This window comes from Leucopleurus acutus (genome assembly GCF_964270905.1).
Source record: "Leucopleurus acutus genome assembly, chromosome: 16".
NCBI lineage: Eukaryota > Metazoa > Chordata > Mammalia > Artiodactyla > Delphinidae > Leucopleurus > Leucopleurus acutus.
The window spans coordinates 31,637,260-31,663,628 of NC_139158.1; the positions used below are offsets into that span (position 1 = coordinate 31,637,260).

General features: G+C 49.1%; 1 protein-coding gene across 2 annotated transcripts; it reads left to right on the forward strand.

The window, feature by feature from the left end:
• Window positions 1-12,717: 12,717 nt before the first annotated feature.
• On the forward strand, window positions 12,718-24,719 carry TMEM114 (transmembrane protein 114; the record flags this gene model as incomplete). 2 transcript variants are annotated; one of them, XM_082856661.1, is made up of 4 exons in its annotated part: window positions 12,718-12,937; window positions 13,196-13,276; window positions 23,219-23,356; window positions 24,487-24,719. In XM_082856661.1, the coding sequence occupies 4 exons, from the start codon at window positions 12,718-12,720 to the stop codon at window positions 24,717-24,719; spliced, it is 672 nt and encodes a 223-aa protein (XP_082712787.1). The 2 variants fall into 2 exon arrangements, with proteins under 2 accessions (XP_082712787.1, XP_082712788.1); XM_082856662.1 differs by lacking the exon at window positions 23,219-23,356.
• Window positions 24,720-26,369: the final 1,650 nt, after the last annotated feature.

Below are 26,369 nucleotides of genomic sequence, written 5' to 3' on the forward strand. Positions count from 1 at the left end.
TTCACTGCTTTATTCTCAGCTTACAGAAGACTGCCTGGCACATATCATGCACTTGATAAACATTTATTGAATGAATAAATTTCTCAGTGCCCTGTCTCAATCAAACATGGAAAACAAACACACAACGAAGACGTAGAAGAACTTCTGTTTCAAGAAAAATGGAAGATAGCTTATTCATCCACAAAAATGTTTACATTAGCAAACTGCATGTTGGCATGACTGGTGAGACCCCTGGAATCATTTGAGTTTGGGTCCCCTAGTCTACGGTGACACAGTGACAGTCTAGAAAGAATGAGACTCTGTATATAAGATATATATCTTATATATACACAAAGGGTTACCAACTAACCCTGTATGGTGCCAGAATAGTGAATAGTTAAGGCATTCCTGGCCATATTATCTCTGACACAACTATTCAGCTCTACCGTTGTAGCATGAAAGAGGCCATAAACAACTGTAAATGAGTTGGCCTGGCTGTTTGCTAATAAACTTTACTCACAAAAGCCAGGCTGTATTTGGCCTGGGACCGTGGTTCTATGAGAACTGTTCAGGAACTAAAGAGAAGCATGTGTGTTTATTGAGTAAATACTATAAACCAGGGACCAAGCTGGGCTGTTCCCTTTAAACCCTAAAACAACTCTGTCAGGTGGGCACTATTATCCCCATTTTATAGATGAAAGAAACTGAGGCTCTGAGACATTGATAACTTGCCCAAATTCACATAGCTCATTAACAAAAGAGGACTTGAACCCAAGACTCCAAGCCCAGGCCTTTGTGCGCACGTGGCACTGCCTCCCCTGGGGATGGCTGTTGCTTCCTGTATCCCATTCCAGGTCCCTCAGCCCTTGTGTGCCCCTCCCCCAGCATTCCAGCTTTATCCCAGAGAACATGAAGCACCTCTTGTTTGCCTTCCTGCCAGCACACCTTCCCTGAACCACACCCCTAAGCTATCTTGCTCTCTCCTTCTCCACAGAGCTCGGCACTGCTCTGACAGCAACACATTTCCCCAACTGGGAGAGAAGAAATAGAAATTTTTGTTTTTTTGCACAAAAGCTGCCCTTTTCTCCTGCAGCTAAAACTCCCCCACAGAACAGGAAGAATATCCAAAGTCAGACCAAAAATCGGTATTTATTGAGCTGGCACCAGGGCCAGAAGCTGGATAGGGGCTGGAGAGGCGAGAAGGAGGCCACAGCGCCACCACCTCTAGGAGCTGATAGAAGTAAGCCCAGGCCCCGCTGCGGGAACACAAAGTTCCCTTGATTCAGCCTGGCAAGGGGATGGGGAAGACTCCAAAAGATGGAGAGCCTGAAAGATGTGTAGGAACTAATCAACGGCCAAGTCACAAGGGAGGGCGTTCTGGGTGCAAAGACTCGGAGGGAGAGCATTGTCCTTGCAAAACCACCAGCAGCCTGGTACGGCTGGCACACCAGGAATCAGAAGGGACTCTACGGTGGACACCTGGGGTTTGAGGCTCCCCAGCACCCCTTCTCCTTCTTCAGGCAATGGTACCCTAATTTTTCTTAGGGGAACCATCCCCTGCATTGCGCAGTCTTAGCGGTGCTGTCAATCAAGGTGCCCCGCCCATTCTGCTCGCAGCACTCCTTCTGGAATCACTATACTGACCTAGGTTCTGGGTGAGGCTGTCAATCATGACACTCCTGCCCCTGGAAGCTGGTCATGTGATCCAGGATGGCCAATCATAGAGCCCCAACCTCCTGGTGATGTAATTCTAGCAAGGGGTATGTGACCCAAACTGGGCCAATCATATTCTTTCAGGTTAGCCTGTGGATATTGGGAGAGGGATGCTTGTGTTCTCCCAGGCTTGCTAGGCCGGGAAGAAATAGGTCTGTCATGTGGATAGAGCCTGAAAAACAGAAGCAAACAGAGCTAATAGATTGGTAAAGACAGAGTCCTGGCAACAGATATCCTTCCAGCTCCGGGATACAGCCATGCCTGGAGACAGCCACCCAGAGCTCCCCAGTTCTGTGAGCTCTTTTTAGCTTAGACTGTTTTGAGTTAGGTTTCTGAAACTTGAAACTGAATGAGTACAAACACCGTAAGATTTATGGAGCACTGGCCTTGTGCAAGACGTGGTAGTAAGAATTTTACGAGCATTGTCTGATTCATTTCTGGTGAGTCACTTCATCTCCTGGAGACTTCATTTGCTGGTGTGTAAAATGGGTATAATGTGATAAGAATAGCATTGTTGGGAGACTTAAGTGAAGTAACACATACAAAGCACCTGCCATAGGGACTTCCCTGGTGGTCCAGTAGTTAAGACTCTGTGCTCCCAGTGCAGGGGGCACGGGCTCGATCACTGGTCAGAGAACTAAGATCCCGCATGCCACGTGGAGCAATTCTAACCTTGTAGAATTGTAATTCTATAACCTTGTAGAATTGCCATGAGGACCGGGGCGATGCGAGTAAAACACTCAGAGCAGGGCCCCGCACCCTGAGAAAGAAAGAAATGCTACCATCATGATTTTATTCATAGAAAAAAGATTAGAAAGAAACGCACGTGACAGGTTACCAGAGGTTTCTCTGCATAATAAACAACTTAATTTTTTTTCCTTTTCCCCAAGAATAAAAAAAAGTTACATAGTATTTTTATACTGAACATTTCCACTCCTTCCTGGCCCATCGCATCCCAAGAGTCTCTGATGGTACATTCTCTGTGGGATTCTATTCAGACTTGAAGTAATGGCTGAGGTTGGATAAGGCCAGGCTTGTCTGTCCTGTGTCTAGATGCCTTATTTCCCTCAGCTGTTGTAGAAAAGAGAGACTTCTGAATATTGGAAAGATGTCTCTGAACAAAATTCCAGGGCCAGGGAGATGAATGGAAGGAGGTAGGGAGGGTAGTGAATGTGCTTACTTACTTACTTTACTTATTTATTTATTTGTTGGCCACGCTGCGCGGCTTGTGGGCTCTTAGCTCCCCGACCAGGGATCGAACCTGTGCCCTCTGCAGTGGAAGCACGGAGTCTTAACCACTGGACCACTAGGGAATTCCCCTGAATATGCTTACTTTAATAGGCATCAATTATGCGCATTTTTCAGGTGGGAGAAAGATGCTTGTAGAGGTTTCAGCGATTCAGACGAGTTGGGGACTGGAGGTAAACGACTGAATTGTTGAAGCTTCCAGCCAAGCTACCATTTCTGTCTCGATGATATGGAACTACAGGGGCAAGCGGCCTGGCTTGTTTGGAGACATCAGCTACCTGGTTTCTTTCCCCCATGTTGCTTGTGTTGATGTTGGTCTGGGGAGCAGGGTGGAAAGTGTAGCCAGGTGTCCTGCAGTTCAACCCCAGAATGCCCCAAATGCCCTATCTATGCCCCAGTTGCAAAGGCAGTTTGGCTTGGGAAGCCTCTTTCGGGAAGTCTTCTTTCGCTGGCTCTAGACCTCAACCTTCTGTCTTTTGTAGCAGAGCAGAGACCAGACCATGCTCTTAGGAACCCACTTCAAAATCCCACTTCAAATCTCTTTCCCAATCAGGTAAACCCACTTCAAATCTCTTTCCCTTTTGTGACTTTGGGTAAGTTACTCCACCTCTCTAAGTCCTGGTTTCCTGATCTCTAATGTGGGGGTGATAGTGAGTCCCTACCTTTTGGGGTTTGTGCTGGGCAGAATCATGGCCCCCCAAAAGGTGTCCAGGTCCTAATCTCTGAAACCCGTGACTGTAGTACTCTCCATGGCAAAGAGGACTTTGCAGATGTGATTAAATTAAGGATCTCAAGATGGGGAGATTTTCATGGATTGCCTGAGTGTGCTCAAGGGGATCACAGTGTCCTTCTAAGAGAGAGCCAAAAGGGTCAGAGAGGGAAGGTATAAGGGCAAAAGCAGAGGGAGCAGAGGTCCGAGAGGAGGGAAGATGCTATGCAGCTGGCTTTGAAGATGGAGGGAGGGGCTACAAGCCAAGGAATGCAGGCAGCCTGTAGATTCAGCACAGCCCTGCCCACACCTTGACTTTAGCCCGAGGAAACTAATTTCAGACTTCTGACCCCCAGAACTGAAAGAGAATGAACTTGTGTTGTCTTAAGCCACTCAATTTGTGATAATTTGGAATAGCGGCCACAGGAAACTCATGCAGGGTTGCGGTGTAGATGAAATCTCAGGAACGTGACCAGGTATGGGGGAGAGTGATTGGCTGGAGGAGGGAGTGGGGGGCTGTCTGAATATCCTGCTATGGGAAGGGCTTTTAAGTCAGACCTTCACAAATGGTAGCTGTCCTCTAAGAGTATGGTTTCGACCTTCTTCTGTGACTGCATGTACTATGTAGTGTTGAGCGTATTCCTTTCCTGTTCTGTGTTTCCTGGGACACTGTGAGGTCCTCAGAGGAGGAAGGGGACCTTGTCTTATTCCTATTGTATCCTTTGTGCCTGGCACACAGTAGCTGCTCAATAAACGAGAGCTTTCGAAGCTGAACAGAGATGCCCCTCTTCTTGTCTTCCATGAGGGCTTGCAGAACTGTGCTCTTTCCTTTCTGGGTCCCGCTTTCCTCCTCTGTAAGATGATTGGGCTGATTCTGTGGTTTCTTCCAGCTCTATGGTTCTAGTGCCTCCGCCTCTCCCCCAGACCCCGCTGAGCCACTGTATTGAGAAGGACGAAATCTGTCTCTCATGGTTGCAGGTCCTGGTGGGGAAGGGAGTGGCAATGGCCCCAGCAGCAGGCAATTTCAAGAGAACATGACCTTGGAGATCTGGCTGGTTCCAGACCTACCCCTTGTGATGTCCAGAATCTCTATTAGCAAATTTCTGGTCTGACCTTTGCTTACCCCAGCCTGGGAGGGCTGCAGGGAGCTGGCTGGAGGCTGACGCTGGGCACTGATGTGGCAATTCTGGCACTAACAATCTGGAGAGATGCTGTCTCCTTGGGAGCTGCAAATGCTTTCGGGGGAGGGCTGGGGCAGGCTGTCTGCTGTCTGCAGCACTGGGGTAGGTGAAGGTGTCAGGCCTAATTGTTCAGATTCATACCCAGGTAGTGGCAACAGCCCAGAGTTGGGAGTCTGGCCTGGATTTGAAAGCCACGTCTCTGCCTTATTAGATATCTGACCTTGCTGGGTCAAACTCTGAATGACTGTGTCATGTTTTGTACAACAGGGACCCACGCTAGTAGCCAGAGCTAACATTTACACTGGCTGTTTTCTAGGGGTTTCCGGGGACTCTGCTCAGAGCTTCACGTGCTTGATTCCAGGTCGTGTCCTTGTAATCCCAAGGTCAGGATCATCTTATGTCTTCTCTACAGATGGAGAAACTGAGGCTTAGGGAGGCTCTGGACCTTGCTCGTGGTCCCAGGCTAGGAAGGGCTGCAGGTGTGGTTTGATCCTGGGTAGCCTGACTCCAGAGCTGTGTGCTGGTCATAGACCCCCAGCCTCTCAACCAGAACTGCCTCCCAGGATCGCCGTGTTCATGAAGTGATATGACGGATGCCACAGTGTCTGACACAGAGCAGACGTCCACTTTCAATAAGCGGTGCTGTTGTGGTTACTATCGTCCTTGTCACCTCCACCATCATTGCATCACCATTCTCATTGCTCCTGAACTCTTCCCTTTCTGTTCCTTTTGTTCAGGCCTGGGCAAGTCTGGCCTAGGCTTCTATAAATTTGCATATCTATCTATCTATCTATCTATCTATAGTGTACATATATTTATATATACAAAATAGTTTTTAGTATATCTACAGAGTTGTGCAACCATCACCGTAATCTAGTTTTAGAACATTTGTTTCACCCCCAAAAGCAACCTCATGGCTATTTACAGTTATTCCTCATCCTCTCTGTGATGGTTAATTCTTTTTTCTTTCTTTTCGGCCACGCCGCGGGGCATGCAGGATCTTAGTTCCCCGACCAGGGATTGAACCTGGGTCCTTGGCAGTGAGAGCGTGGAGTCCTAACTACTGGACCGCACGGGAATTCCCTGTGATGGTTAATTTTATGCATCGACTTGACTGGCCACGAGGCGCCCAGATTAAGCCTTATTTCCGGGTGCGCCTGTGGGGTGTACCTGTCAGTGTGCTGCCCGATGAGATTACCATTTGTTGAGAGTAGATCTCAGGCTAAGTGTTCTTACTGAAAAATAGAAACAAAACAATAGCGACAACAAAACAACAGAGGGACACAAGGAAATTTTTGGAGGTGAAGAACATGTTTATTACCTTGACTGTGGTCATGGTGACACAAGTGTGTACATATGTCTAAACTCACTGAAATGTATACATTAATTTGGTGCAGTTTTTTTGTATACCAATTGTACCCATTATAAGACTGGGTGGGGGGAAGAGCATATTTCTTTCATAGGATTGATGTGAAGATTCAGAAAAGAAATCTATTAAAAAAAAAAGAAATCTATGATGCCTGCCACATTGCAACTATGCAGCATGTAAACTGTGGCAGGAATAGATTCCCAGAAGAGGACTTCTACGAGCCCTTTTTACCGATGAGAAAACCGAGGCTCAGAGAAGGGAAGCAATCAGTTCAGATCTCTCAGCAGGCTAGTGGTGCTGCAATCCAGGAGCACTGGCTCATGGTCCTAGCTCTTTCCCTACCACATTGCTACTGGAAGCGGCTTCTCTCTGGCTGAGGGATTTTTATTCCAATTTGGGAAGAGACTCCCTGAAATGAAAAAAGGGCAACTCAGACTTCATCTTGGCATCACGCCAGGTGTGCAATGGGAAAATTAGACCAGTGAGTTACTGATCCCTTTTCATTCTAAGCTGATTACATCATATAGGATATGAAGAGTGGCAGCCAGTCCTTCTAGAAGTTTCTAATGGACAGATGGAGGCTTTGCACTTAAACAGTTATGCAGGGGTCAAGTCCATGGAGTCCAACTGGCCAGCAGAACATCATGACCTCATGAGATTTAATAAACAGAGGCCATTTGTCTCTAGTGTGGCGATCTTAATAACTGAACCGATATCCTGGCTATATGTCTAAAGCCTTGAGTTGGTTCCTTACAAGTTTGCCACACAAAATAAGCTCTGTGCTTGCAAGAAGAGACTTTTGGGAAGGCTTTTCATTTATTGAATCAACAAATCTTCATTACACGTCTACTGTGTATCATGTACTAACCTAAAGGCCAATGATATGCATGGGGTAGGACCAACATATTCTGTGTCTGCCGCAGTTCATAAGGCATTCAGTTGCAAACACAGACAACCCTAAGATGGTGGCTTAAACTGATAGGGGCTTATTTTTATCTTATAACAAGAATTTCTGAGGTAGGCAATTCAAGGATGGGGCAGCTGTTCAACGATGCTATCAGAGACTCAGACTCTTTTTGTTTTTGCCTCCCACCAGGAGGGTTAAACTCATGGTTGTAAGATGGCTGTTGTAACTCCAGACATCACGTCTGTATTACAAGTGGACCAAAAGCCTTCTCCTCCCAGGGCCTGGCCTTTTTTAAATTGGGGGAGCCCTTCCCAACAGACTCTTGCTTCTACTTCATTGGTCAGAATTATGTTACGTGGCCACCACTGGCTGGAAGGTACCTAGAAATAAGAAGGGGGAGGTGGATCAGAATGGTGTTGGATGAACCATCCTCCAGTAACTACCATCCTGCTTGAATGTCCAAAGGAGTAGACGGACAGGTAGCAAATGACTTCGTCACTCGATAATCATTCATTACTATGGGGAGAGTCTCAGTGCTAAGATAGCACATGTTTTAGGTTGGGTTTCTTTCGAAGTAGACTCTGATATAAGGATTTGAGAGCCAGTAATTGTATTTGGGGGGTGATCCTAGGACACACTGGTACAAGAGTGGGGAATTAAGATGAAGAAGAAAGGAAATCAATTGAAGACATCATTGCAGTGGGCAGCTGGGCTTCACTCCCCCTTGGAAACTCTGGGGGACAGAGTAGAACAGGCTTCAGAGCCTTTCCCTCCCCAAAGGGGTGAGGTAGCTAGGGCTATTTATCCTCCAACTTCATCAGTGCTCGGTGTTCCTGGGGGCCTTCACTCTCCAGTAATTCCAGCCTTCTCACTTGGGGAGAAAAGTTCATATGTGGAGAGTCACAGGTGTGTGTGGTAAATGTTGTAGGCGTGCCGCTGAGCAGTTGAGAGCCTAAGGAGATACAATGGACCTTAACCACACCTGAATCATCATAAATCATTGTATCCTAAGAGCTTTCAACCTAAATCGGGGGTTGGCTAAGCCCTTTCCAAAGAACTAATTTTTAAGTTGAGCCACCCCCCCGAAAAAAGAAAGAAATAAAAAGGAAAAAAAAGGTGGGGATAAGAGTATTTCAGTTAAAGGGAACAGCATGTGCGGATGCTCAGAGGCAGGAACAAACTTCGCGTGGTTGAAGCCTGGGTTTGTGAGGCTGGCGAGGCAAGCAGGGCCTCAGGGCTGCAGAGTTGCACAAATCCAGATCTCACTGATTAAAAAAATGTCGGCTTTCCCATGATACTCAATGCTTCATAATGAAAAGTAACCTTTCTTCCCGGTATCCCGACATCCTCCCTTCCTTCTGCTTTCCTCTTTTTTTATTCTTTTTTAAAAGAGTAAAATAGGATTCTATAAGAATTCCTTCACACATCCATTCAAAAACTACTGAGTATCTGCCATATGCCAGGCGCCGTGCTGGGCACTTGGGATGTAACAATGCATAGGACATTGCAGTAACTGTTCTCTTTGAGGGTGGTAGTCTAGTGAGAAAATTAGATGGGATATGTGAACGCACAGCAGATATTCAGCAATTGTTGGAAAAGAAAACATGTTCCCTTTGATTCTCCCCACTTTTCAAGTATCAGAAGCCTTGCCCCAGCTGTATCAGTCTAGGAATGTTGATGACTTGAAGAGATTAAGTTATTTGGACGTCAAGACCACATACATCTTTGTATTCTCTAGTGCGCCTGGCCCCAGGATGTGCTCAGTCAATATTTGTTTGGCTCCATGGATACCCCAAATTCTGGCTCCCTCTGCTTCCCGGCTGCCAGCAGATTGCTGTCCGTGGTGCTGAAAAGCAAATTCCTGCTTCTCAGTATGAGGCAGCGCAGGTGCTGATGCCCTCCTCTTTTTTTTAAATATTTCTTCTTTGCATGTTTGAAATGCACTCTTCCCCTCTTCTCAAAGCGTTTCCACATATGCTAATAATTATGTTGGTATGACTCTGCATAGGTCACAAAGTACTTATACCCACCATCATTACACCCTCATGGTGCCCTTCTGAGATTGGTACGTATGAGTGCCCCCATTTTACAGCCGAGAAAACTGAGGCTCAGAGAAGACAGGCAATTTCTCTGGGCTCACACAGCCTGTAAGATGCTGATTTAAGACTCAAAACCAGCCTCTGGAATCCCTGTTCAATGCCCTTTCTCCACCAGTCCGGTACCCAGCATGGCGCCTGGTGTGGCTTGAATCCTAAATGCTGTGCTTCCTTTGCATTCTGCCTCAGGAGCCTTCAGGTTTTATCCTGCCTCTTCAGTTGACTGGCTGAGTAATGATAGCATCCGATATTTGATGTGCTCCATCCCTCCCCAGATTCATTGAAAAACATTCATTACTCTCTGTGCTTTTTAGAGTGACCGAGCACGATTCAGGTACATTATATCAAAATCCTCAGGAAAAGTAGAATGATCAAAGCTTACAAGGTTGTCTTTACAAAGGGGCCAGGAAGAAGTTCTCCTTATGCAGGCGAGAGACATGGGACCTAGTGAAGGAAAATGCATGTGCTGGGTGGAGGGCCACCGTCCACCCTGCCATCACCCCTTCTCTTGGTTCTGGTCATAGCACCTTGGTTTTGCTTTGGGGAGCCAGCTATGTTTGCCACATAAAAGACAGGACACTCAGTTAAAATTGAACTTCAGATTAAACAACAACAATAACAATTTAAAAAATATAAGTGTATCCCAAATATTGCATGGAACATATTTATACTAAAATCATATTATTTATTTGAAATTCAAATTTAACCAGGCACACTGTGCTTTTATTTGGTACATCTGGCAGCCTTGACACTGCTTAAACTCAAATGGTTAGGATGGGACCAATTCACCCTGCCTTGGTTCCAGGAGCAGGCAGGCGATCCAGGCTTGGCCAATCAGAGCTTTCTAGCCCTATCACTCATAGAGATTGGTTCAGAGATGGGGATATGGGCTTCGATTCTGGAAATGTGACTTGCACCGCTGAGAAAGAGATTTGTTCTTTTTGTTGGGGTTGCTAAGCAGTGAAAGGTAGCTCCTGGGGTCCAACAAATGAGAGTCTGAATAAGAATGAGGCCAGGAGAGGAAAAACACTTGAGAGATGGAGAGAAAGGGAGAGAGAAGAGATTAAACCTTAAAGACATTATTAGGGGTCCTGGGACCAGCCTTATTGAATTTTACCTTCATGTAGGCTCCCTAATGTAGATGGAACAGTGGAGGACTGCTTGGATGATGATGCAATGGAAGATAACAGTAATAAGGTGATGGAGTTGAAGGCAAAACCATCAGTGGGGATGGTAATGGGAGAGATCAATCTTAATCAAGATGGTGGTTGAAGGGGTGATGCAGTAGAATGTGTGTAAAATCAAGGGGAGGATGTGTTCTCGCTGATGATGGCTCTGTTCAGTGTGTTGCTGCTGCTGCTAATGGAGATGAGGATGCCAATGATGAAGATTAAGATGGTGGTGGTAAGAGAGAATAAAGCAACAAGGAAAAGAATGGTTCTCAGCCTTAGTCTATCCCCAAGTCCTATCAGTTCTACCCCTCTCAATTAAAAAAAAAAATCTATTTACTTCCCTCCCTCCTCACTGCTGCCACCACCATAGCTTAGGCATCCAAGCATCTCTTGCTGCTTCTACTTCTATGTTGCTCTTAACTGGCTTCCTCACTTCCTTTCCTGTTTCCTTACAGTCTCTGTTCCACACTAAAGCCGATACGGAGAGTGAGATTTTTAAAATGTAAATTACAGCATTTCACTACTCTTCTCAAAACTGGTCAGAAGCCTAGACTAGAAACCAAACTCTTTATTGTGACCCCAGGACATGCATGGCCTGGCCCCAACCTATTCCTCCAGTCTCATTTCCCTCTACTTACTCCTCTCTCACTATGTTCCAGCCTGATTACTCTTGGAGTTTCTCTAAAATGTACCAAACCCTCTGTATAAGCCATCCCCTAGGCGTCAAATGCCTTTATATTCTTTGTGTCTCATCCTCCATGTCACTTCCTGGATTCCGAATCCCAGTGAGACCTCCCCTCTTTTACTTTCTCTCAGAGTACCCTGTTCAAAGCAAGCTTTGTTGGAGGATTCTCTCCCCAATTCATCAAATTTTGGGAGTTGGCACAATATTTCCTTAAGAACGTGTCACAGGAGCGCCAAGATTTTGGTCTCTCAGCCATAAAGGGCAGCCTCCAGGGGCCTTTGGTAGCTGCAGCCCCTGAGGCTGGTCATCTCCAGCTTCTAGAAGCTTCTTCTATTTATCCCGGTGTGCCATGCAAGTATGATTTTTTTCCTCTGCATTCCTGGCTTTGAAAAAGCTGGGAAGCCTACACCACACACTTCTTAAGGGTAGGGGCTGTGTTTGGATTGTTTATGGCTATATTTTTAATATAAACTGTAGTGTCTGCCACATCGTAGGCACTCAAGAATCTTTCTTGAAATAATGAAAGGTTTCATGGTGGTGAAAAAGGTGGTGGAATTGATAAGGGTGATGGTGATGATAAAGAAGAGGATGGTGATGATAGAAGAAAAGAATGGTGATGGTGATGATGGTGGTGGTGCTGGTGGTGCTGGCGGTGGTGGTGATGGTGGTGCTGGTAGTGGTGGTGCTGGTGGTGGTGCTGGTGGTGGCAGTGATGGTGATGAAGACTTTGGTGGTAGAGATGATGGACTCAGAAGACGTGGCCCATTGCTTTAAAGAACTTAAAATTTTAAAAAAAATTTTATATTGGGCAATAGTTGATTTACAATGTTGTGTTAGTTTCAGGTGCACAGCAAAGTGATTCGATTATACATATACATGTGTCTATTCTTTTTCAAATTCTTTCCGCATTTAGCTTATTACAGAATATTGAGCAGAGTTCCCTGTGCTATACAGTAGGACCTTGCTGGTAATCTGTTAAAGAGCTTTTATAAAAAAGAACCTGATCTGTCTTTTTCCTCTGTAGCCAGCCTAGAAAAATCAACTGAAGGTGGATTTTGGAGGAAGGGTGGTTGAAGCTGGAGCGAGAGGCTATTGAAGATTACCTGCAAACCCGACAGCCGTTGCCCGTCCTTCTTGCTCCCCCAGTTTGCGGGAAGGCCGCCCTCCCTCCCCCACCCCACCCAGCCCTTCTCACAGTGCAGGTCACCTGGGCGCTGTGAGCAGAGGAGGGAGCGGTGGGAAGGGCGGCAGAGGGAAGACTCCTGGCGCACCCGGAGGGAAGTGGGAAGTTGAGTCGGCGGTGCGAGGAGAGGAGCCGGGCTTGGGGAGGAAAGGCAGAGGCAGGGCGTAGTGGCGAACGGCTGGGGGTTCGTGGAGAGTGCGGGAGGGGGTAGGAGGGAGAAGGGTCGGGGGAAAGTGAGGAGTGGGGGTGAGGGGCTGCGCTAGGGCTGGGAGTGTTGACTGAGGTGGGGTTTGGCTGGTATGGGGTTTGAGGGAGGAGCCGGGGCAGGTCCCAGGGCGCAGGTGAGGGGCTGAGGGGCGGAGCCAGGGTCGGAGGGAGGGATCGAGGTCCGGAGGCCGGCTCTCCGGCTCCGAGCTCAGGGACGCGGGAGGCGGCGCGGGGGGCTGCGGGCGGCGCGTGGGGTCCCGGCTCGGCGATGCAGGTGCACCTGGGAGCGCTGGCCGGCGCGGCGGCGCTGAGCGGGGCGCTCAGCTTTGTGCTCCTGGCGGCCGCCATCGGCACGGACTTCTGGTACATCATTGACACAGAGCGGCTGCAGCGGAGCGGCCCGGGGGCGCGGGACCCGGCAGGGGCCTCCAACCGCAGCCAGCTCGAACCTCTGAGCTCGCACTCCGGCCTCTGGCGGACCTGCCGGGGTAAGGACGTACCCGGGTACCCGGGGCGGTGGCCGCCACCGCCGCCCCTGCGCGGCGCCGGGCTCGCCCGGGACTTGTTGCTTGGAGCGCATCCACCCCCCAAGCCCCGGGGCGCGAAACGCGGTATCTGGGGTCGGAAGGGCAGGTGGGCAGGGCTTCTGGGGCTGCCTTCGCAGTTCCGAGAGGCGCCGGGGCGAAGCCTCGGTCCGGGGTCCGAACCCCGGGGCCCCCGCCCACCGAGTCCTCTGCCCCATCCAGTCCAGAGCCCGTGCGCGCCGCTGATGAACCCCTTCTGGCAGGAGAACGTGACCTTCAGCGACTCGAGCCGACAACTTCTCAGTGAGTCCGGGGAGTGTGGGATGGGGGAGGACCCGGGGCTGGACACCAGTTTGGGAGCTTTTGTCCAAACAGCAGGCGAGGTGGGGTGGGGGGCGTTGGCGCTGCGTTGGAGAGGGCGGTCGGGGCGGCCTCTGGCACCGGCGGGAGAGGGGAACGCGGGTAGGAGCAGGAACCGGGGTCCACTTGCTCCACCCGTAACGTGTGGTTGAGGATTCATTCAACAAACGTTGGCTGAAGGCTTTCTGTGCGCCAGGCACCGTGCTGCTGCCGAAGGCCCAGGCCAGGCGCTCAGGGGGCGCACAGACTAGCTGGTGAGACCGAGGTGGAAGTGCGCAGTTACATTTCAGAGTGACAAGCAGCACGAGGGAGGGTGGCTGGGAGCCCGAAGAGACACCTAAACCAGCCCAGGGAGCTGACTGTCACAACCCCTTGTCAGCCTTCTCTGCATCCTCGGTGTTGAGAACAAGCGCTTGGCAGTAGCAGGGATGCAGTAAATATTTGTTGAATGATTCAAGAGAGGCAACCAGGAGGCAGAGGACGGCTCCCTGTCGCCAGGGACCATGTGTCTGTTGTTCCTGGCTGATTTCCCAGTGCCTGGCACGGTGATTGGAACTCTGGAAAGGTGGGAGGATAGAATTTGAGAAAGCAAACGGGCTGAATAAACAGTGGAGGAAGGAGGGAAGTCAAAGTCATAGTTCGATTCACTGAGGCTCGCAGCTGGCCAGACATGGAGCTGAACGCTCTCCATCTGTGTCCTCATTTCATCTCCACAGCCTCCCTATGAAGTTCTTTGTCATCTCTGTCTTAATCTTTATTTTTCCAAAGAGGAAACTGAGGCCCAGAGAGGTACCACAGAAAGGACATGATGAGGAAATGAGGACTGAGTTCCATAGACCTTGAAAAGTATGTGCAGCTTTTGATAGACTTATTGAGTGAGGCTTGGGGATGTGACTCTTAGAATGAAGACAAGTCCCTAGCATGGCCCACAAGGGCTGCCAGGGTCCCTCTCCAACTCCACTCTCCCCTTTGCTCTTTCCTCTCCGGCTATGCTGGCCTTGGTCCAGTTCCTGGAGGGGTGCTAAGTTTCCTCCTGCCACAGGAACTTTGCACATGCCATTGCCTCCAACTGGAGTCTCCCTGCTCCCATCCTTCCAGCTTGACTTGGTCAGCTCCTACTCGTGCTGCAGGTTGTGTGGCATTTTTTTCGACCCTGAGCTCCATGAGGGCAGAGACCACGTCTTTCTTGCCACTGCTGGATTCCCTGTGTTTAGCACAGAGTCTGGTATAGAGTAGCCCATGAGCCAAGGTTTGCTGAGCAGGCATGAGAGTGAATGCAAACTCTATTATTTAGAGGTAGAACTCAATCCAAATTTGTTGAATGACTGAATGAGTATATGAATGAACCAGACTCTTTCTCTAAAGTCCAGTGGTGGGCTGGAAAATACTTAACAATTGGCTGTCTGCGGGAGGGGAGAGTCTTGATTTGTGGCATTTGCCAATCTCTGTGGTGTAAATATTCCCACTGTGGTCAGTTTCAGGCTGTCAACGTGATGTCAACTGGCTCCTCATACTGCTGAAAACTTAACAGCTGACTCTGTGATATAATCCAGCTCCAGCACACCACTGAATGAAGTTCCGTTGAAGGAGATATCCCCTAGATGCTTGGAATATGAGGGGGGTGGAGGAAAGGAAGTGGTCTCACGAACTCTGTCCTCAGCCCCAAGCTGTGCTAGGAGGAACTTTGGGTGTTCTCAGAGCATATCAAGAGTAATCAAGAATTCCTGTTCAAAAACTCCTGTGTTGGCTAACAGGCTTCTGAATGTAGTGCTGTGGTCCACAGAGAAGGCTGGAGAAGGTAGCAAGGAGATGGTGTATCAGCTACTACAGCCTTAAACAAAGCTGGTGTCTCTTTGGACTTTAAAATTTTTCCTGTGCAGCTTATTTTATTTATTATTTATTTATTATTATTTTATTTTTTTTTGGCCGTGTCGGGTCTTTGTTGCTGCGCACGGGCTTTCTCTAGTTGTGGCGAGCGGGGGCTACTCTTTGCTGCGGTGCGTGGGCTTCTCATTGCGGTGGCTTCTCTTGTTGTGGAGCATGGGCTCTAGGCACGAGGGCTTCAGTAGGTGTGGCGTGCGGGCTCAGTAGTTGTGGCGCACGGGCTTAGTTGCTCCACGGCATGTGGGATCTTCCCGGACCAGGGCTCTAACCCGTGTCCCCTGCATTGGCAGGCAGATTCTTAACCACTGCACCACCAGGGAAGTCCCCCCAGCCTCTTTTAGATGCAGTCACATCTATGGCCCTTTGCTGGGCTGGGTGCTGGCATTCAGCCTGCTTGTCACATCAGTGAGTAAACTGGATGGCTAACCACAGTCACCACTGGTCTGGCCTCTTCCTGAAACTTGATAATGAACCAACCGTGTGTTGTCCAGCGTTTTGAGAAACAGGCAAAACTCACATCCACAGTCTGTTCATCTGTTCCCTTGGCCCTAGGTCTAACCCCCCGCTTCACCACCAACTAGGCATGTGGCTTTGGGCAAATTTCTTACCTCTCCGAGCCTCAGCTCCCCCATGGGCAAAATGAAGATAACTGTCATGTCTCCTCATAAGGCTAATTCAAGGATGAAGTGGGAGAGTGTGTTTAAAGAGCTTCAGGCAGTGTCTGGCTCCTTTAAGTCTGCCATAGGTGTTAGCTGCTCTTACTACCACTGTATCATCACAGAGAGGAGGCTGCGCGTCAGACCTCGTGCTCACTGCAAATCACCCCCAGAGAGAGCTTTTTCACAGAATCTCTTTATCCCCAGAAAGAGTTTGGAATGTTGTCCAAGTTCTTTTATTATATGAAGACGTTTCATTCCCTTTATGCAGAGCCCATAGAGGAGAGAGGCCAGGTGACAAGCAGCGTGTTCTGTGAGTCAGCCTCCTAGACAAATCCCCGCGGGGCTGTATGGGAAGAAGCATTGGTTTTCCCTCCAAGAAAATCCAAGCAGGTAGCCTACTTCAGTACCCAATAAAAATCCACCTTGCTTGGATGTTTTATCTTCCTGATTAGCTCTGGGGATGTCATGGGTTTGGTTCCCTGGCTAGGGACTGGAATTTGTTTTGGTGGCGGGGGGGGGGGGGGTCTTCAAATTCAGCACAGTTTACATAAAAGAGCCACAGTCTAGAACCAACCGGGCTCGCTGTATCAGCCAGGAGTCTTTTGATGGTAAGTGACGGAAACTCAAATCATACTAGTTGAAACAGAAAAGGAATTCCTGGTCCAGGAAACTGAAAAGCTCAAGTCCCCTGGGATCCAGAGCTAAACTCAATTTCTTCTTCTCCTCTCTGGGCTTTGCTTCTGTTTGGGTTCTGCTTTCAACTAAATCCTCTCCAGAATCAGCAACCTAAGCAGAAGGAGCCTGTTGCCCAGTCATTCTGCAAAACCTCCAGGTAGGTCTCTGACTGGACTAGATTGGATCATGTGCCCAGGTCTGAGCCAGTCAGTGTGGCCGAAGGGAAGGAATGTGCTGATTGGCTGAGCTGAGTCATGTGCCTCTCCCAGCAGGATGTGGGGGGTGGGGTCAGCCACATCATAGATAAGGGCCCTCCCTCCTCCCAGCTGTGTGACCTCTGGCCAGCCACCTCCTTCCATAAATGGGCTGTTTTATAAACAGCAAGGTCCTACTGTATAGCACAGGGAACTAGATTCAATATCCTGTGGATGGAAAAGAATATGAAAAAGAATGTATATATATGTATGACTGAGTCACTCTGCTGTGCAGCAGTAGTTAACACAACATTGTCATTCAACTATACTTCAATAAAATAATAAATTGAGAAAATAACTGGGCTGTTTTGAGATGAAATGAGATCACAGAAGGAAAGCATCCAGCGTAGGGTATCACCCAAAGCAGGAGGTCAGTTATTGTCTCCTCCTTCTGCTCTAAGTCATATTGTCTCCCTGAACCTCAGGCTTCTCATCTGTAAAATGGAGCTAATCATTGCAAATGCCTTTGCTTAGTGCTGGGGATAAAACATGATGAGACAGGTGGGGTCCTTGCCACATAGGCTTAGTGTCTAGTGCAGGAGACAGATAATAAACACACGGACCAGTGAATAAATTAACATAACATGGCTTCAAATAGTAGTAGGTGTAACAAAGGAAATGAAACAGGGGCATGTAATAAAAGGAGGTGGGGACCACTTTCAGTGGAGTGCTTGAAGGGCAATAAAAATAACAGTCAATGATTACAGAACAGGTGCTGTGTGCCAAACCCTGTCCTGAGGTCTTTACGTGTTTAACCCATTTAACCTTCACAACAGACCCACGAGGCAGGTACTGTTATTATACTCCTCACTTTTCAAATGAGGAAACCGAGGCACAGAGAGGTTAGGTAAGTTACCAAAGTTTGCACGGTAACTGGTTGATCTGGGATTTGAACCCAGGCAGTTTCTATTCTTTTAGAATGATGCTACACCGAGGGTAATTCCAGTATAACGTGAGTGTGCCAAGACCGGAGGCCACGGCAGACCAGGGGAAAAGTTCCTAGCCTGTTTCTTGGGTTCAGAGTTCTGCTATCCTCCACTGCCTACAGGAGGAACTCAACACGTGAGAACTAAGATTACCATGTAGAATTAATAACACTAATAATGTTGACAGGTCATTTTTTTCCATCAAGAGCAAATACGTACCAGGTGCAAGAGATCTTTTCAACTCAGAAGTGCTTTGCTGCAAAGGAAAAGCAAACCCAGAAAAATGCCAAGTCGTTCACGCCAAGGATAACTGTGTGAATGATTCATTATTGCACTGTTCAAAGAATAGCTCGATGGGAAAAGCAGCCTTGCAGAACGCTTGCGAGGTCAGGAAGCCCGGGGTGGTTAGCGAAGTAACAGTCCTTCTCTTAAAGAGAGCAGAGAAGTATTATTCTCCAGAAACATCAGAAGCTCTGGCGAAAGAAGGAAGTCTCAGGAACCATTTCCCAAAGGGGAAGGTGTCACTATCTTTATTTTCAAACCTTGTCAGTATGACTTGGAGACTCCAAGAAATGCTCAGAGATATTCAGTCCTGTTATGCCTGGTAAGGAAGTGGATTTTTATAATTTTTGTAAATTTTCGAGTCTATTGTCATCAGAACATAGCTTCCTTGAGGACAGGGCTGCATGTTAGTTATCTTCCTCATCTCCAACATTATTAGTATTATTAACTCTAGACGGTAATCTTAGCTCTCACGTCTTGAGCTCCTACTGTAAACACTGTAGTGGATTGAAAGGTATCACCGCCCCCCCCACAAAAGATGTGTCCACATCCTAACCCTCGGTACCTGTGAATGGGACCTCATTTGGGAAAAGTAACTTCGCAGGTGTAACTGAGTTAAGGCTCTCGAGATGAGATCATTGTGGATTAACCTAAATCCTGTGACGAGTGTCCTGGTAAAACAAAGGAGAATCACAGAGGAGAGAAAAGAAGGTCATAGGAAGATGAAGGTGGACAGAGGGATGCTGCCACGAGCCAAGGAATGCCAAGGATTGCCGGCAACTGCCAGAAGCTGGAAGAGTCAAGGAAGGATTCTCCCCTGGAGTCTCTGAAGGGAGCGTGGTCCTGCTGACACCTTGATTTTGGACTTAGGGGCTCCAGAACCGTGAGAGAATAAATTCCTCCTGCTATTAAGACACCTAGTTTGTAGTAATTTGTTATGTCAGCTCTAGGAAATTAAAACAACGATCTCATCTATAGAAGTGCACCCCCCTCGCTGCCCACCCTGTTTTTCTGCATCATCACACTCATGTCCTTTGTGACACTTGGTCTGTAATTATCCCCTTTATTTCCTTCTAGTCTGTCTCCTGTACTGGACTGTGGTCTCCATGAGGGCAGAGACCTTGTCCCCTGCAGCAGCCCCAGGCTCTATGGGGCCCATAGACGTTTGTTTCTGAGTGAGATGTGACTGGAGGTGGGGACATTTCCAAGTAGAACATAACTCAGAATCAATATTTATGTCCCCAGACAGCAGTCCTGAAAATCAGAAAATAAAAAATACCAAGGCACATACCAAAAAAATATATATATACTAAACCAAATTTCAGCAGATCTTACAGCTTTCCCAGCGGGTGTCCTGTTCTTGCACAGACATTTAATTGAACATGGACGTGAACTCAGCAGCAGCCTTGTCTGGGGACCTCACACATGGGACTGCTGGGCCAAACCAGCTCCGGGAAACCTCATTACTTTCTAAATGAGAAATGATTTCATTTCTCAGCCATCATCTGGAGACAATGCCATGCAGGAGACAGAGCTTACAGAACCAGGTTTTCACACCAGCTGTTGTGCTTCCTTTCCCAAAGTTTTTCCTTTAGAAAGAAAGGAAAGAAAGAAGGAAGGAAGGAAGGAAGGAAGGAAGGGAGGGAGGGAGGGAGGGAGGGAAGGAAGGAGGGAAGGAGGAAGGACTACAGGTCCCGCCCCCTGGAATCACATTTTATCGTGTGACGGCCCCGGAAAGGAAATCAGCTTTGTTTCCTCGACTTGCCAAGGCTGGTGGCATTTAGGGTCTTGAAGACAAAGTGATTTGATCACAGTGGAAGTCCGACTGAGTGATTATCTTCATCACCTTTATTGTTGGCAGGGTTATGGTTTATTTAATACTTGCTCTATGAAACTCTCCATTTTCTCCACACACATTGTTCTTATGATAGTACCATGAGCTGCACATTATGACCTCCATTTCATGGATGTGAAAATGGGGTTCTGAGGATTAAGTGACTCACAAAAGACAAGCAATGTGGGGTCAGAGGAGGGGGGGATGGATGCTGGTGGCACTTTTCTGAGTCGTTCTTTCTCTGGCCTCCCCCTATTCTCTCCTGCCCATCCCCCCACCTGTCACTCTTCTCCAGCAGAGGATGCTTCCAGTGGCTGGGAAGGATATGAACTCCTGCATCCTTGCTGGCTTTGCTCCCTGCTGAGCCCTGGAACCTGGCAGGTGCTGGATACACACTTTTTGACTATCGCCTCCGTCCTCTGGTGAAGCCGCATTCCTTCACGTCTTAGCTGCAGCTCAGCCCCTGTGAGATTTTCTCAAACACCCTGGCTGAGTTGGGTCCCACTCTGTCTGCTCTCTGTTCCAACCTTCATAATAATGGTACCATATTGACACCCACCCAGATCTCCCACTGAACTCTGCTCTACTGTAAACCACTGCTTGTGGCATCTCTGCTTGGAGTCCAGCAGGCGTCTCACCCTTGACAAGTCCTGGTATCCACCGCAGCCCACTCTGCCTCCCCCATCTTTCCCATCTTGGCAGATGGCAACTCATCCATCCCGTGGCTCAGGCCCTAAATCTCAGTGTCACCTTGCCCCTCTCTTTTTCTCCTACTCTCATCAAAGTGGTTGCTTGTTTTACCTTCAAAATATACCTGGGACCTGACCACTTCTCACCACCCCACTGCTTCCATCCAGGTCCAGGGTTATTGCAGTAGCCGCCCAATGGTCTTCCTGCTTCCAGCTTGGTCCCTGTACTGTTTTCTCGGCCAGCTGAGAAGTTACCGCAAGCTTGGAGGCTTAAAACAACAGGAATTTATCGTCTCAAGTTCTGGAGGTCAGAAGTCCAAAATCAAGGTGTCAGCAGGATTGGTCCTTCTGGAGATTCTGGGAGAGAATCCATTCCAGCCCTCACTCCTGGCTTCTGGGGGCTGCCGTCCCTCCTGGGTGGTCCTTGGCTTGCAGAAGCATCACTCTGATCTCCATCTCTGTTTTCACCTCATCTTCTCCTCTGTATTTTCTCCCCTTTCTCTTATAAAGTCAAAGAAGATATACAGATTGCCAACAGAGACATGAAAGTATGCTCAACGTCACTAATATTAGAGAAATGCAAATCAAAACTACCATGAGGTATCACCTCACACCGGTCAGAATGGCCATCATCAAAACATCTACAAACACTGAATGCTGGAGAGGGTGTGAAGAAAAAGGAACCCTCTTGCACTGTCGGTGGGAATGTAAATTGATACAGCCACTGTGGAGAACAGTATGGAGGTTCCTTAAAAAACTAAAAATAGAACTACCATATGACCCAGCAATCCCACTACTGGGCATATACCCTGAGAAAACAAAAATTCAAAAAGAGTCATGTACCACAATGTTCATTGCAGCTTTATTTACAATAGCCAGGACATGGAAGCAACCTAAGTGACAATCGACAGATGAATGGATAAAGAAGATGTGGCACATATATACAATGGAATATTATTCAGCCATAAAAAGAAACGAAATTGAGTTATTTGTAGTGAGGTGGATGGACCTAGAGACTGTCATACAGAGTGAAGTAAGTCAGAAAGAGAAAAACAAGTACCATATGCTAACACATATATATGGAATCTAAAAAAAATAAAAAAGGTTCTGAAGAACCTAGGGGCAGAACAGGAATAAAGACACAGACCTAGAGAATGGACTTGAGGACATGGGGAGGGGGAAGGGTAAGCTGGGACGAAGTGAGAGAGTGGCATGGACATATATACACTACCAAATGTAAAATAGCTAGCTAGTGGGAAGCAGCCGCATAGCACAGGGAGATCAGCTTGGTGCTTTGTGACCACCTGGAGGGGTGGGATAGGGAGGGTGGGAAGGAGGGAGATGCAAGAGGGAAGAGATATGGGGATATATGTATACGTATAGCTGATTCACTCTGTTATACAGCAGAAACTAACACACCATTGTAAAGCAATTATACTCCAATAAAGATGTTTAAATAAATAAATAAATAAATAAATAAAGTCATTGGGTCTCACCCGAGATGAGCTCATCTGGAGACCCTGGACTTCGTTACATCGGCAACGACTCTTGTCCCTAATGAGGTCACATTCACAGGTTCCTGCTGGATGTGAACTTGGGAGCCGCCTTTCAACCCACTACGCCCTCTGCTGTCCACTCTCAATATAGTGGCCAGAGCGACCTCTAGAAACTGAAGTTAAATTCTAGTTTCTTCCGCCCCAAACTGTCTGGTGGCCTCCATCTCATTCAGAGAGAAGTTCAAAATCTTCCCGATGGCACAGGAGCCCCACGTGAGCTGCTGTTAACTCTGCCTTCCTCCTGCACCGCCTTCCCCTCCCTGTCTCCCCGCTGCCCTCGTCGGCTTTTGCCAGCCTCAGCCGCACCCGGCACACGCCCTCCCATCTCAGACTCCGCCCCCGCCCCTCCCTGCGGCCCCTCCCTTCCGGCTCTTGCGCAGCTGCCTCCCTCGCCTTCTTCAGGTCTTTGCTCCAATGTCACTTCTTCAGTGGAGCCACTGCTCCGGCCCCTCCTCTGCTTTATTCACGCCCCGCCCCAGGAGTTTGTCACCACCGCTCAACTTTGTCACTTATTTGTTCACTTGCTTGAATCCACACAGCCCGACGAGGGCAGGAGTCCTGGTGGATTTGCCGCTGAATCCGCTGTGCCGGGGACAGAGCCTGGCACAAAGCATGCACTCAATACACGTGCTGAGTGAAGAAGCGAATGAACAAGGACAATACTTCCCTCGCAGGGTGTGTGAGAATTACTTGAGCTGATACTCATACAGCACAAAGTCTGGCATAGCTGAGCCTCGATAACTGTTGCTATTAATAATATTATTATCATCATCATTATTATTATTATTATTTTTTGCGGTACGCGGGCCTCTCACTGTTGTGGCCTCTCCCGTTGCGGAGCACAGGCTCCGGATGCGCAGGCTCAGCGGCCATGGCTCACGGGCCCAGCCGCTCCGCGGCATGTGGGATCCTCCCGGACCGGGGCACGAACCCGTGTCCCCTGCATCGGCAGGCGGACTCTCAACCACTGCGCCACCAGGGAAGCCCTATCATCATTATTATAAGAAGCAGTGGTGTTGATTTTTTCCCCCAGCGTTTGGGTGCTGGCCCACAGGAGGTGCTCAGTGAATGTCTGTTGATTAACAGAAGGATGTTAGTAACCTGCTGTCCTCCTGTCTCCCCTAAGCCATGCATGGGACGTTTGTGATTCTGCTGCCCCTCAGCCTCATCCTGATGGTTTTTGGGGGGATGACAGGGTTTCTGAGCTTCCTCCTGCGAGCCTCCCTCCTTCTCCTGCTCACGGGGACCCTCTTCCTCTTTGGAGGTAGGTGCCCACCCTGCACGGGGCCCGGGTTCCAGGAGGGGCTGTGCCCGATCCCCCAGAAGGGAAGGGTTGGGGGGTCCCATCGCTTCTGGGGCTTGCTTCCCCCTCCTGTGATCTCCTAGCTGGAAGGGATCAGTAGCTCCCCACCCAGGGTCCCTGGGTCTGTGTTCCCAAGAGAGAAGCATAGGGGTGAGAGCAGATTCTGAGAATGGCTTTGATTATTTCACAGAAGAAGCGTGTTATGAGAGCGTCAGTGTTAGGGCCATGGGCTGGAGGGAGACCCTCACTCTGGCCACCCTCAGTCTTTCATGTGCACCTGCCATCCTGACAGGCGTTGCTTTGATTGATTAAAACCAAACTCACAGCTGGTTGTTTTATGGCCTCCCTGCTTCTGGTGCATTTGAAATGGACCTTAAAAAAGAACAAGAACAGTAATGACACACACACGCAGAATCCATGGAGGGAAATAAAGAAAAGTAATGCCTGGAGGTGAGAATACGGTGAGGCTCTGATCCCCTCCACCCACCTGCTATTATTATTAACATTGGCATTAATAGTTTGCCCAGTGACTAATTCTCCAAACAGCACCTTCCAGGGGAACTCTCCTGATGGAGAAATTCTCTAATTTGCCACGAAACAGGCAACGAGCACTTGGCGTGTGGCAGGTGCCAACGTGGAGCTGAGATGTTCATTTAAATTAATAAAAGTTTAAAGAGCCGTGTGGGACCAGTGGCTATGGGACTGGACAGTGCGTTCTAATAATGTATGCATGGAGCACTGCCGTGTGCAGGGTGCTGCTCTAGGGGCTGGGCATCCAGGGTGGACCCTCTGGAGCTCACATTGGGGCAGACAGGCATTGGTTAAGTCGTTTCACAAACAAATTCTGACCTGGGAAGTGATGGAGGGCCATGTGATGCTGCGAAACCCCACGGTGGGTTGGACTGGCTCGTGGGGGGTGGGGGGTCCAGGAATCGCCAGGAGCTGAGATGCAGGGATGGGCAGGAGTTACCAGTGGCAGGAAGGGAGGGGAAGGGAGGAGGGAGCACACTGGGCAGAGGGACCGGCAGTGGGAAGGAGGGGCAGGGCCCGGGGATGGGGGTCTGATCTGCTCTCCTTTGCAACCCCTTCAGCCTTGGTGACCCTCGCGGGCATCAGCGTCTACATCGCGTATTCAGCCGCCGCCTTCCGGGAGGCGCTGTTTCTCCTGGAGGAGAAGGCCCTGCTGGACCAGGTGGACATCCGCTTCGGCTGGTCCCTGGCCCTGGGCTGGATCAGCTTCATCGCCGAGCTCCTCACCGGGGCGGCCTTCCTGGCAGCAGCCCGCGTGCTCAGCCTGAGATGGAGGCAGGACCAGGCCATCTGAGCCCCGATGCCTGGTCGTGGTGGGAGGGAGGGGCTTGGCGTGGGGGCCTCATGGACCCATCTCGGTGGGCTGCGGCTTCCTCTTCCTCAAAGGCCACCACCTGAGAGCCGCTGTGGACCGGGCTCCAGCCCTGGCTGCTATCTGAGTGCTGCCTGGCACGGTGTGTGCTCTGTCTAGGCACGTGTGTCTCGTGTGGGCTGGAGGAGGCTGAGTGCCAAACCCATGAAAAAGCAAAAGCACCTCCTTCATCATGTACAGAACTTACTGATTGCAACCTCCGTGAGTCTCCTCTGGCTTCACTTCATCCTCACTCCTGCCCTTTGGATGGGTTTCTCTTCTTTGTTAAAGAAACGGAGGACCAGAGAGGTTAGGTAAGTGTTGCAAAAACATACAGCAAGCTAGAGGCATGTTCTCCTTTATCACAGCTTTTCTGAGCAGGTTCATGCCGGCTGGCTGCAACATGGATCCTGTGTGTGGAGGATGCTGCGTCTCAGACACCGGGCTTCATGCTTCCCGCGACCTGGAACCAGGCAGGAGGCACCGTGGGAAATTGGAGGGCAGGCAGCAGAGATCTGGGCTTCGCAGCAACCAGGAGGTGGACGTGTCCTCCCTGACCCCAGCCGGCCTCATGCTCACCTGGTCTAGAGTCCTGAGCCTCAAGCAGAAAAGGCTCAGTTAATCCAATGATTCTCCGTGGTTAGCGACTCGCTTTTGAAACAACACAGAGTCATCCCAGAGATGAAAGCCCCTCTTGGACGTTCAGGCGGTCAGTGGTCCCATTCATGTGTCACTTCACAGGTGCCAGGAGGTCCTCATGGGAGGAGAGGAAGGGTCAGCAAGCCACAATCAGCAGGAAGGGCAACAAGCAAACTTGTGATGCCCGAGAAGCGCTCATTGGCAAGCTCACCGCGGAGGAGAGAATTACCCGCACTCACACTTAGTGGGAAACAATGATCCTCCAAACACAACGAGCATCTCTTGGACCATCGGCTTTGCATTTAGCCTTCATTCCAAACGCTACATGTGAGCTCAGGACACCCCGAGCCTGTGATAGAAATAGTTTCCACATCAAAGTGTTGATGGAGTCCAGTTCCCAGGTGTAACATACAAGGCCAGTGAGATTTAAACACGCTGGGAAACACATAACCAGTGTCATGTGCTAAGTCCTCTGACATGCCCTGAATAAGGCCTATGCATGGGCATCAGCAGATCTCAACCCTAACACCCCACTGCAGTCACCCGGGGAATTTAAAAAATGCCCAGGTGTCACTTCAGGCCATGAAATCACAGTCTCTGGGGTTGGGGGCCCAAGCACCATTAGCTTCCAGAACTGCTCCGGTTTTTCCCAAAGTACAGCCTGGGTTGAGATAAGGATCAGACTGGCTTAGAACCCCGACAGATGCCTGTGTGTGACTTTATAAAACACAGGTGGGGTTTCCTGTGGTGATGGTCTCAGCTCCATAAGAGGCTGCATTTGGGGGAACGACAACAATAAAAACCTCAAGAAGGAGAGTGGCCTGGCATCTGGTTCATACTAGCGCATCTCAAATTCATGGAGATCTTACGAAAATGCAGCCTCTGATTCGGTAGGTGGGGTGCGGCGCTGGCGATCCTGCATCTCTAACCAGCTTTGATTGGGAGGATTTACAC